This window comes from Anarhichas minor, unplaced genomic scaffold, assembly GCF_050575085.1.
Source record: "Anarhichas minor isolate MPS153535 unplaced genomic scaffold, ASM5057508v1 ptg000051l, whole genome shotgun sequence".
Classification (NCBI taxonomy): Eukaryota; Metazoa; Chordata; class Actinopteri; order Perciformes; family Anarhichadidae; genus Anarhichas; species Anarhichas minor.
The window spans coordinates 2019771-2030971 of record NW_027466497.1 but is presented as its reverse complement, the minus strand read 5'-3'; the positions used below and the strand labels follow the sequence as shown (position 1 = coordinate 2030971).

At 43.9% G+C, this 11201-nt stretch overlaps 1 protein-coding gene across 1 annotated transcript; it reads left to right on the top strand.

Annotated features, from left to right (window-relative positions):
- The first annotated feature begins 326 nt into the window (after window positions 1-326).
- On the top strand, window positions 327-4610 carry gja4 (gap junction protein alpha 4). Its single transcript, XM_076075301.1, has 2 exons — window positions 327-782; window positions 2394-4610. Exon 2 carries the CDS (start codon window positions 2403-2405, stop codon window positions 3534-3536), a length of 1134 nt encoding a protein of 377 aa, XP_075931416.1. The 5' UTR covers window positions 327-782; window positions 2394-2402; the 3' UTR covers window positions 3537-4610.
- The last annotated feature ends 6591 nt before the right edge of the window (window positions 4611-11201 follow it).

Genomic DNA, 11201 nt, shown 5'->3' with positions numbered 1-11201 from the left:
ATCAAGCAAATTATGTAAACCTAAGGAGGTGAACGAATTTATTCTTCAACTTCAAGAAAAAGGAGGTTCACATTCCAGGCTGGTGTGAGGCTCCACCGGCGTCATGTGCCTCTCGGAAACAAGGTGATTGGCGCCATTGCGTGGCATCATGGAAAATTACACGAGTCTGAAAGGAAGTCAGATGGCCAAAAATATTTTATCTCAAATAAAACAGGCGGCGTGGGCAAAGATAGAAATGTGATTAGAAGCAGAATATTACAGCTAAATAATCATGTTCATGGAGGATAATAGGAGACTTGGTGAAAAAAACCGACATATTACTAGTTCCTTGTCATGCTGTAATTATGAGTTTGTTTATTGTTTATTTTGCTTTATAACTTGACATTTAAGGCCACCTCACTCTTTCCAGTGTGTTGTCCATTCCTGCCTCGACGTCTTAAGCGTCTTCGCCTTTAACCTCTAAATAAGCGAAGTCAGGCGATACTCCCGTGTAATTAATCCAAACGGGTGGTCCCTTAAAACAAACGCCCCGTGCGCAGTTAACGAGAGCTACTTTGAGTCCATCCCATTTCCTGGACCAAGTTCCTGAGGGACGACCAAATAAAACGGGCATGGGAAAGTTCTCCCTACTTTTTCCGATGACATCGATGCTTTTTTAAACAAACCGACCGGAGCTGCGCAGATCGCGACTGTAGGGAGCGGAACGGGACTTTAAAAGTACACCGAGTGCTGAGACCAGTACACCAAAGAAGGAGACAAACCCCGCTTCACGAGAGAGAAAGGTAAGACACTTTTACAATTAAGAACTAAACCAGATTAGGATCGTTCATGTGACAGAAACAATATCTAATATTGTGGAATAAGGACATAATCATATGTCCCTGTAGTTCTAAACGAGTGAGTTGCACTGTGTTTGATATTGGTTGTATTCCCCTTAAGAACCAGAATAACAATTCTCCAAGGGGCTAACAGTACCTAGCATTGTTTTTTTATTAACTTTTGGTGGGTGATTCTACTTTTGTGTTATTATTGTATCACTTTCTTTATTCCTATAGGGAATTACAGGATGGACTTCTGAATCTCTATTGTATTCCACCAGTCTTTCAGTATAAATAACAGTGAATCTTTGGTCCTTAATATTGAGTTTTATGCTTATTTATTTAATTAGCCTGCCTTGTTGTATTTTTTTTTTTAATTATATATGTTTTATAAACAATAATAAGGCTGGAAATTACTTTAAACGTAGACTCATCAATAGTCCTGTGAAAAGCCTTGTAACTTGAAGTGTCTGTTGAACAGGATTTCTTGGTTAAAGTGTTTTACTGTATTTTATACTGTGACATACTTAGTGGTGAACTGTATCTGTGTTCTGTGGTATGTTTGTTAGAGATAACAGTGGCACTGAAGACAATGCTGTCAGAGGTGGATCAGTCCAGTTATCAGACCACAATCCCTGACCGTCCATTGTCTTGTCTCATCCTGTCAGAAAGTTGGTATTGTCGCCATTAGGACCTTTTCTTTTCTCAGAGGGGAAGAAATAACAAAAAAACAGAAACAGTCTAAACAAATAGACAAGTGTCACAGCTGCAGCCGCAACTCTGCTGAACAAACAGGATGTTTATTCAGATGTGTGTGTGTTTGTGTGTGTGCGCGTGCAATGCTTTTATGAAATCGGTCCCAGTATGAGTTCACTTTAATTGATTCATAAATGTTTGCATTTAATAATGCTGTGTAGTGTTAAAGAGATTTACTCCAGTTTTACTGTGAAAGCGCGCACTATTTCCCTTCATATTAAATGTTAACTTTAGTGCCATGTGTTTTTGTTTTAGTTCATTGTAGTGCATGGGGGGCCTTGTTTTTTTTACATCTTGATGATGAGGAGTTGGAGCCCACCCTAACACCGTTGTGAGCTCATGGAAGAACTAATAAGAACTAATAAGCAGCCAAATACGCATGTTCCCCAGTAAAAAGACCCCATTATACTGAAAAGGTTGGAGAAATGTAGCTCATTTGTTGCTTATAGAAATCATTAAACATGTATGCTTCAGCTGAAAACCTTTAAAAATGTAGTCTTGGAAGTCAAATATATCCATGAGGTGTTAAGTGGCACATTCAAGCCAATCTGTTCAGCAATGGAGCCGTAAACGAAATACGACCTGCATAACTACAACTAAACTTGGCACCCGATACAACTTGTCACCATTTAAACAGACGGAAAAGCCTTTCAACAACAACAGCCTGACAGTGACTTAAAAACAACCTGTCCTCGTTTAGCATCCTCAGTTGTATTCTAAAAAAAATATGTAGTTTTATAAACACTAAAAGTGAGCTAATTCTGAAATCTTTATTCCACAAACATTCTCTCATTCTCCCCCCCCCGTCTGTCGTGTTAGGAGCAGAGGATGTCCAGAGCTGACTGGTCCTACCTGGAGCACCTGCTGGAGGAGGGCCAGGAGTATTCGACAGGCATTGGCCGTGTCTGGCTTACCGTTCTCTTCCTGTTTCGCATGCTGGTACTGGCAACTGCCGCTGAATCTGCGTGGGATGACGAGCAAGCTGACTTTGTCTGCAACACGCAGCAACCTGGCTGCACTGCTGTGTGCTACGACAGAGCCTTCCCCATCTCCCACTTTCGCTACTTTGTCCTCCAAGTCATCTTCGTCTCCACGCCGACCATCTTCTACTTTGGATACGTGGCTATAATGGCCGGGAAGGGCAAGGAAAATGAGGAGGATGAGAAGGAGGCAGAGGAAGGTGGTGGTGGAGGTAAAAGGGGAGGGAGAGCGACAGAAAGGGACGATAACAATGTGACTGAAGACAATGCAGAAGAGAAGGAGAAACAAGGGGGCTTTGGGAGAGGTAGAAGAGCTGAGAAGGCTCCACCCAAAGCTCCCAAACTGAAAGGAAGGTTGCTGTGTGCATATGCGTTCAGCATCCTGTCGAAAGTCCTCCTAGAGGTCGGCTTCATCCTAGGGCTGTGGTTCCTTTACGATGGCTTCTTCATTGCAGCGAAGTTTGAGTGCACCTGGTCCCCTTGTCCTCACACCGTGGACTGCTTTGTCTCTCGACCCACGGAGAAGACCATCTTCACCATCTACACTCAGGTGATCGCTACCATCTCCCTGCTCCTCAACCTCATCGAGCTCCTTCAGCTCGCCGTCTCCCATCGGCTGGAGAAATACCGTACCCAGCAGCAAGACTACCTACCTCGGGCCGAGCAGGTACCGGCTCGACAGGAGGCTCCCGAACTTCAGACGGATAAGTCTTACGAAGCAGGGGGCCATGTCAACCCCCCCATGCTGGGTGAGGCTGCATGCTTCCCCAACCCCTGTGAGAGCTACGGGGATCTGGCGATTGAGGTGAACTGGGGACCCGGGGAGGCCGGGAGTGACCTGCTTCCCAGTTATGTGAACTGCATGGGGGCTATGAAAACATCACATTCCCCCAGAGTCCATTATAAGGCACACGCAAAGCACACTGGGAAAAACAGTAGGGGTACCTTAAAGCCACACTCAAAGCAGAAGCATTATGTATGATGCAGTCTGATGTGGCGACGTGTTGCTCATGACCATGAAAGCTGTGGTTTTTTTTTGGGGTCTTCCAGTTTTTATTTTTATGAATATTTTGCGGCACATGACACTCGACCTTCAGGAGTACACAATGAGAGCTCAAACAAGGGGCAAAGGAAGAACAACTATTGCACTGTGAACTCGATGCCTCAGAGGCAGGCAGAGAAACAGAGATTTGCCAGATAAATGGACCTATTCAAAATGAAACATTTTGAGAACACTCCCCAAGGCAAAGCAAATGAGACTACACAATGAGAGAAGATTACAGTCATAAGATGCCTTCATGGCAGTGGAAAAAACTGTGCAGCGGGGGGTCTGCGGTCGGCCTAGGGATATTGTGGGAGTGCGTATGGGAGAGCATGCAGTAGAACCAGATTTAAGCATAGTCCTCTGAGATTTACACTGTAACCCCTTGAGTTCTTTGAACCCCCCCCCCCCCCCCCCCCCCCCCTCCCTCTCCCATGGCTCCGTCCACACCGTGGAATGTACTGGTCTCTGGATCCTGCTCTGCTCCCAAGGGGATAATCGCTACGTGGATGCAGACAAGCATGCGTGCACACACACAATGTACTTTCCCCCCTTTCACCCAGTAAGATTTGGTCACTCGAGTTGGGGGACGTGGGCTGGGGGAAGACATGGGTAAAGAGAAGGAGAGCCAAACCAGAGGAATTCTGGGATTGTAAATGACTGATCGTTGCCGCTAACCAGAATAATTTAGCAATGAGGAACGAGGGACAGAGAGAGAGAGAGAGAGGACCACCGCATACTAGTTCATGAGAGCTGACTAATGGAGGAGCGACGACATGCATCCAGTATGAAAATGAAACATTTTTCCGAGAGCTTGAGAGAGAACTCAAAAGATGCATTAGTGAATGCATATTGAATGGCCGTAAAGTGGTACAGAAATGTGCAGACTTCATTAAATGAAATGACTTGTGAATTATGTGAAAACTGTATTTAATGTTTAAAGTATTATGAAGAAATACCTGTGTTTATATTTATTTTTTGTGGAAAATAAAGTTTAAAAGTATAAATTAATAATGACATTGTCAAATGATGGTATCATTTTAATATATCATATCACATAACACATTTACCAGAGATGCTACAGAGACTACGTTCCACACAAGTTAATCTGTTGTGTACAGAATGCTTTGATTTCCTTTTCCTTTGAGAATATAGGGCTCAGATTTCTGTGTGAGGATTGTGTCTCTGAAGTGTGTATTGCTTCTCTGTCCAACTTCTGTGTCCAACCTCTATCCAAATACTGTCACAATACGGATGTACTGAATCACTCAAGGGAAAGCTCTTTGGCAATAACAGAAAGATGGAAGTATGGAGAAGAGGATGAGATTTACAGGTTATCATGAGCGTAACCTCCTGACGGGAAAGATCATTTTGATTTAATGGCTGTTTTCAAATCTGTAGCTGGCTGTACGGGGGAAGAAAAGCATCAATTATATGCCGGTAAAAGTTCATACAAGGTGGAACAGCACTTTATGCTGAACCTCTTTAGTATCCACTGCAGTCCTGCCTGTTAACGCTGTTTTCGTGGAGAGCAATTGATAAAATCCAGCACAAGCGCCCGAATGAATGCAGCCATATGTCTTTTCAGGGCCGCGGCGGCAGCATCTGCAATACGACACACATTTCCAGCAATTCACCAAACTCTCTCCAATGAAGATAAGCGGTTATCTATGGCAGGAAAGGGGGCTTATGGGAAATTCAAGTGAGACAGGTTCTCATAAAACAAACTGCTTGAACTGTGCGAGGCCAAGCAAGAACTCCAACAAGCAGCTGAGAGACAGAAATTATAAACGATATAATAATAATAAGAAGAAGAAAACAGTTTCTCTGTCGTCGGAGTGGAATGTGTTTTTACTGTGGGCAGCCTCTCCCCTGCGTCAAGGATGAATTGGCAGATACTGTTGAGAGAACAATACAAACAGAGCCGGCTGAAGCTGCCCAGTTCAATGTCTGCTCACAAGAACTTGGCTGGCATTCCAGTGCAGTCTTGTTATCTTAGTGCAGGTGGGTGTGTGGAACTTGTGCGCACGTGTCCATGCGATTGTTCATGTGTGTGTTTTCACAAAAAGCCAGGGGGGTCACGGAACAGATTTGCACGGGGCGACCCATATCGGCCCTCTGCTGCCAACCAAAGCCAGCAGCGGAACAGCGGAGCTCCCTTTTACATCCATCTTCCTTACAGCCGATCAAGCCGGGGAAGCTCGACGCCCTGCTCTATTCTTTCCACAGAGTAAACTCTCGCCTCCTGTTCAGTGAAGCAAATACAACTCTCCGAGATGAAAACAACATTGCAGGTTATTTGTTGCTCCAACAGCCATTTTTTTTCTTCTGCACAGTCAATGCCTATACCCGCCAGAGAAATTGCCCCCTGACATTGCATGTGAAAGTGATGTTTTAATGTCTGTCGGGACATTAGTAAAATCTTCCCACATTCATTGGCTTTGATTACCTAATATTCACGTCTAGACTATTTCCCAAACTCAGGGCAATCAAATCAGACACGCACTGTTTGCAGAAGGACGTTCCAATAAAAACGTCACAATGGAGATTATTTGTTTGTCTACAGCTGGGGTTAATAAAAGTGGGAGTCATTAGCTGGGAAGACCCCAATTTGTGCGACAGGTCATCCTTAACGGCCATACATGCGTCCTCTGGGATCAGCTGCCATTTCCTGACATTGTTGAAGTCCCTGCTGATGCATTTCCTCACTCCGCTGGTGAATCCACATGGCGCTGATCACACACAAAGAAAGGCAATGTCTCAGCTTTGGTGAATGAGTGTACACACACATATACACACACACACACACACTACAGTACACAAGCTTTTAGACTGTGAAGCACTTCAAAGTGCTGTTACGCAGCCTCAGGGCTCCAGCAGTTCACAAAAGGCCAACTGTTATGCCCAGAGGCAACTCTCCTTTAGGGAAGATCTTACAGTCGTGCTTTGCACCAGACTCTGGTCGCCCACCTATGTGCCAGGCCTTTCCAAAAATGGGTTGCTCGGATAGTTCCTGCCAGCTGCACTATATCGAGGAAACACCCTGAACAGGCAGAGAAGGCACTCACATACACAAACATACACTCAAGAAGTATGGAAAGATCAGCTTGACCTCACGTCACAAAACTCAGACTTTCACACACACACACACACACACACACACACACACACATATATTATATACAAGGGACCAGCACGGCTGAAAATAGCAAGCTACGGGGGGGAATGAGGTTGTGCAAGATCTCTTTATTTGCCCGTAATTGGAAATAATGTGCTTCGCACAGCAAAGACCACTTTTTTAGGGGTTTAGTGTTTATGTTGTAGTGTGTGTGTGTGTGTGTGTGTATGTGTGTTAAAGACATACAGCGGTGTGTGTGTCAACTCCCTTTGTTTCACTGAACGTACGTACACACAATACCGACACACTGCTTTCGCCGTATCCATAACAATGTCACGTCCAAGCACCCAGTCCTTAATTTGGCCATTTGTGCTACTGGACAAAACAAGACAAAAATGCTCTCAGCAGTAACTAAATTTAAACTCTGCATTGGAAGTGGGTGTTTCCTGTTCCAGTATTGTTTCTCCCCAAGGGATTGGTAGTTTGGGATTGTTCACCCTGACTATTGGACTGCGGTGGGCATTGTTGCATTGTTTTGTCCGAGCTCCCCCATGTTTTGTTTTTCCGATGTCACGGCCGCCACATCAAAGGCTAGTGAAGGATGAGGGGAATGGGCAAAGTGCCGGCTGTGCGGCTGGAGTCAATTGAGAGGGCTGGTACCATTTATAGCTCGCACAGAGAGAGAGAGTGTGTGTGTGTTTGTGTGTGTGTGTGTGTGTGTGTGTGTGTGTGTGTGTGTGTGTGAGGTGGGGCGGGGCATGAACCAGGGCTACTTGTGTCTCTCTTCAGCTGTTGGTTGTCAAATTGAATTATCAATTATCGTCCAACTCTAGAGTCCTCCTCAGCTCTATAGAGAGTTTTAGCGTCTTTCAGCTCATTGTTTTGGTTTTACGTCTCACAACTCTACAGTTTTGGTTCACTCTCAATGCTCTCGTCAAGTCCAGCTGTTTGCAGTTGATATGCTCTGCAAAACCGATGGTATGCTACCTGTACAGAACAAAAACGACAAAGTCGCAACTTATGGACCATGTAGCTAAACGAGTAAGAATCGGCGGAGACCAAAATAGGTAAAAGTAGAGTGAATAATGGCCAGAAACACAACCTTAAGAGGAACATTAATGTTGCCCAGTGTCGGTTGGCAGCGTAAATAGGCAACTGTTTGTTAACATGCAACAAATAACCCCCCAAAAAAACAATTGCTGCAGCTTTAAAGTTTAATACTTGGACAATGCAACCATCCTGATTATCTTTTAGAAATAATGAAAGACGGACAAAGTATTTTCGATGGATGATTATTAAGTTTCAATTTGAAAGACAGAAATTGACACATACTTTTTTACAGGATGGGAACATTTAGTCATTCGACAACCAAAACCCAAAGTATGCTTTACATCAGATTTTTGAGCAATATCTAATGTCAACCAATTTAGTTAATCCAACTCTATTATGCATCTGGCTGTCAGAGAAATTTTGGGATCATTTTTCATCCTTTAAATGCTCATGTGAAAAAGAATATCTCAAAATGTGTTTACCTTGACCTCTGTGTGAGCCCCTTTACATGTTTATGGCAAGCTTCTTGTCTGTGTATAAATTAGATATACAGCAATACCTGGATTCCTGGATTCTGTGTGTGTTTATGTGTGTTGGGCGGGGGGGGGGGGGTTGTTTAATGGGGAACGTGGTGCCCTTCCAGCATGCAGATAATTCTATTGTTCATGAAGCAAAGGGAACACCGTCTCCGGCCTGTCCACTCAGGATGTTGGGTTGGACCTCCTTAAAAAAAAAGAACAGCCAGCATCACCCGCACCCATTATCCCCATCATCCATCAAGAACAATGGAGAACCTCCAACATCCTCCTCCCTTCCCAAGAGCCTCGGTGCTCGGTTCCCACAGTACTGTGTAGTTGTGGGACATTGTTAGACGACCAACCTGTCCTCTGGTTGTTCCCATGGCGGACACACACACACACACACACACACACACACACACACACACACACACACCTAAACACACCACGCTCCTTGTTATTAACTCTATCAGTATAATTTAACTTTCCCTCCACTTCTCCATCCTTGCTAGTTTCAAATGGAAACTTCCACTGGCTTGAAGTAATTGACTCTCCGAACATGCACAACACAGCAGTGGAGCGGGTCATTCCACTGATAGCAAACTCAAGAGGGGAGTACAAGCTGATGACTGCCGATAGCACAGCATTCACCACTCCGGTGCCAATGTATCTGGGCCTCATAATCTTTCCCCATTTCACTAGCTGGCAGGGTAACGTAGCGGAACTTATCCTGGCACTCTGGAAAGGTTATCATCCATTAAGAGAGCTCCTGGGGTACGGAGAGATGGACCTCTCTGATTCATTATTTAACGCTGGAAAGACCGCGGGACTGGAGTAAAAGTTTCAACAAAATAATTGTTGGAGTTCACTCTAAGTGCATGTGAGCTGCCACGCGTCGGATTTAAAAAGCTTCATAAAGTTTTCTCATTTTGTAGCGTTTTACGACACCAGTTACTTGGTCTTGAATCGATGGTGGATTCTTATTAAATTCTTTGTTCCCTGACCACATCACCCCTCTTGTTTTAGTAATGAGGATAATAAAGGTTTTCTTGATTGAATATGAGGAAACTTTTCGCACTTTCTGCCTACACACGGAGATCAAAGCTTGTGTTGGGTACAGGCAACATCACCAAAGTCTTCCTACGTATTCCTTCAACACTATATTATTCTAAAAAAACACAGGAAAAATCACCAGGGTGCAGCAGTGAATCATTGTTTTTGTTGGACTACTTTATAAATATGTGACATTACTGGTGTACTGTGAGATAAAGAGAAGAAAGCTGCCCTTAAAAGGATAAAGTGAATTCTAGCCTCATGTTGTTATGCTCATGCATGTATCAAAAGGAATGTTTTCACGTAAAAATGTCTAATATTGTACAGGGAGCTCTTTGGTGATGCATTTCAAAATTAACAGCAATGACAGCAGCAGGACCAACTGTGATCTGTGTCCTAATACTGTGCAACCGAGCATTTCTGCAGTGGCTGATGGAGAGTAACATGTTTATCCGCTGACAGCTTCATCTATCAGCAATGCTGCTTTAGGCCCTGTTCTCCAGACACGGTCTAACTAATCACTTTCATCAGGCCAAAATGAGCCTGTTCACTCTCATCCAGCTAACTGGGTTGTTTGAACTCAGTTAAAGGATTGATTGGTTAATCTTAGAACAGTGCTCTCTTATTTTGAAATGAAGGCGACATGTGTAGAGAGTTGGGACCATGATCAGCAGTCATACGATTGGCTGAGTGCTGCGCTTACATAAGTATAGAGGGCTGAGAGGCCTCCCAGCATGCACTGGGGTAATAGATACATGGACATCAGGACCCAATCCCAAATTCCTAACTCTGAGTAACCGGTCCAATCATAAATTCCCCCCTAAAGCCTTGAACCCTGAACCCTCAGGGACTTAACCGACGTCACCTGCTAAAAGGTTGAGTGTGAGAGGCTGCGGGGGCCTGCAATGGTCAATATGAAGGGGCCAGCAGCACTTTGCTGTGACACATCATGTTATGTGCAATTGTGGGTATTTATTTGATATCTTTTTACTTCCTGAGTTGAACGTCTTCCAGGCTTTTGCCACTCGAGATGAGTTATTTGTCAAATAATTTATTTACTTGTTTTTGTCAAAACAGCTTTAATAACTAAATGAAAAGAATAGTGAACTAGCTGTGTAATATAGTCTCCGCTTCTATTCCTCTGATCTTTTTATGTTCCATCTTTAATCCTTAATGTTTCCGAGTTAATGTGATGTGCCAGGCTGAACACCTACGTGCCGTCCTCTTTATTACCTTTTGTGCGTCTCATGCTTCCACTGGTTACCCAGTGTTTAACGTCACATTGCAATGAATTGTGGGTAATTCCCTTGGGCAAAGTCTGCCTCTGATGCTGACTGAGGGAAAGTGTTCAAAAAGTACTGAAAATGTCTGCGAGAGAACCCTCAAACACTCGACAATTTGACATTGGGGCAGCCCTAAACCTTCACGGACTTTACGCCTCAAAGTCCGTAAATCCTCTGTGCAAGAGGGTCAAAGTTCAAGGTGCCATGTTATGCGAAAGTAGTACGTCCCAAATGAATGAATACTACATGCCCCGTGTAAGGATGGATGCAGTATATACTTAAAGTAAAAACAAATTTGAAGAACTGAAAAATCCAGACTCCACCATCAAACCCGAGGCAGAATTCATCGCTTTGCCGCGCGCGTTCCCTCGAAAACAATTTCCTTCTCGAAGCTGAATCAGCAGTCATTACTTCCTTCCTTTGACGTTACTTCCTGTCCTTGGCAGCAGTATTGTTTCATATCCAAGTGGGATCATATATTTGTTCGGACCTGAAGTGATATAAAATTCAAACATTTCTTTAATTCCTTTGTTAGAAAAAAAAAATCAGTAGCAGGAACTGGTGATAAAGAATCATCCAAGCA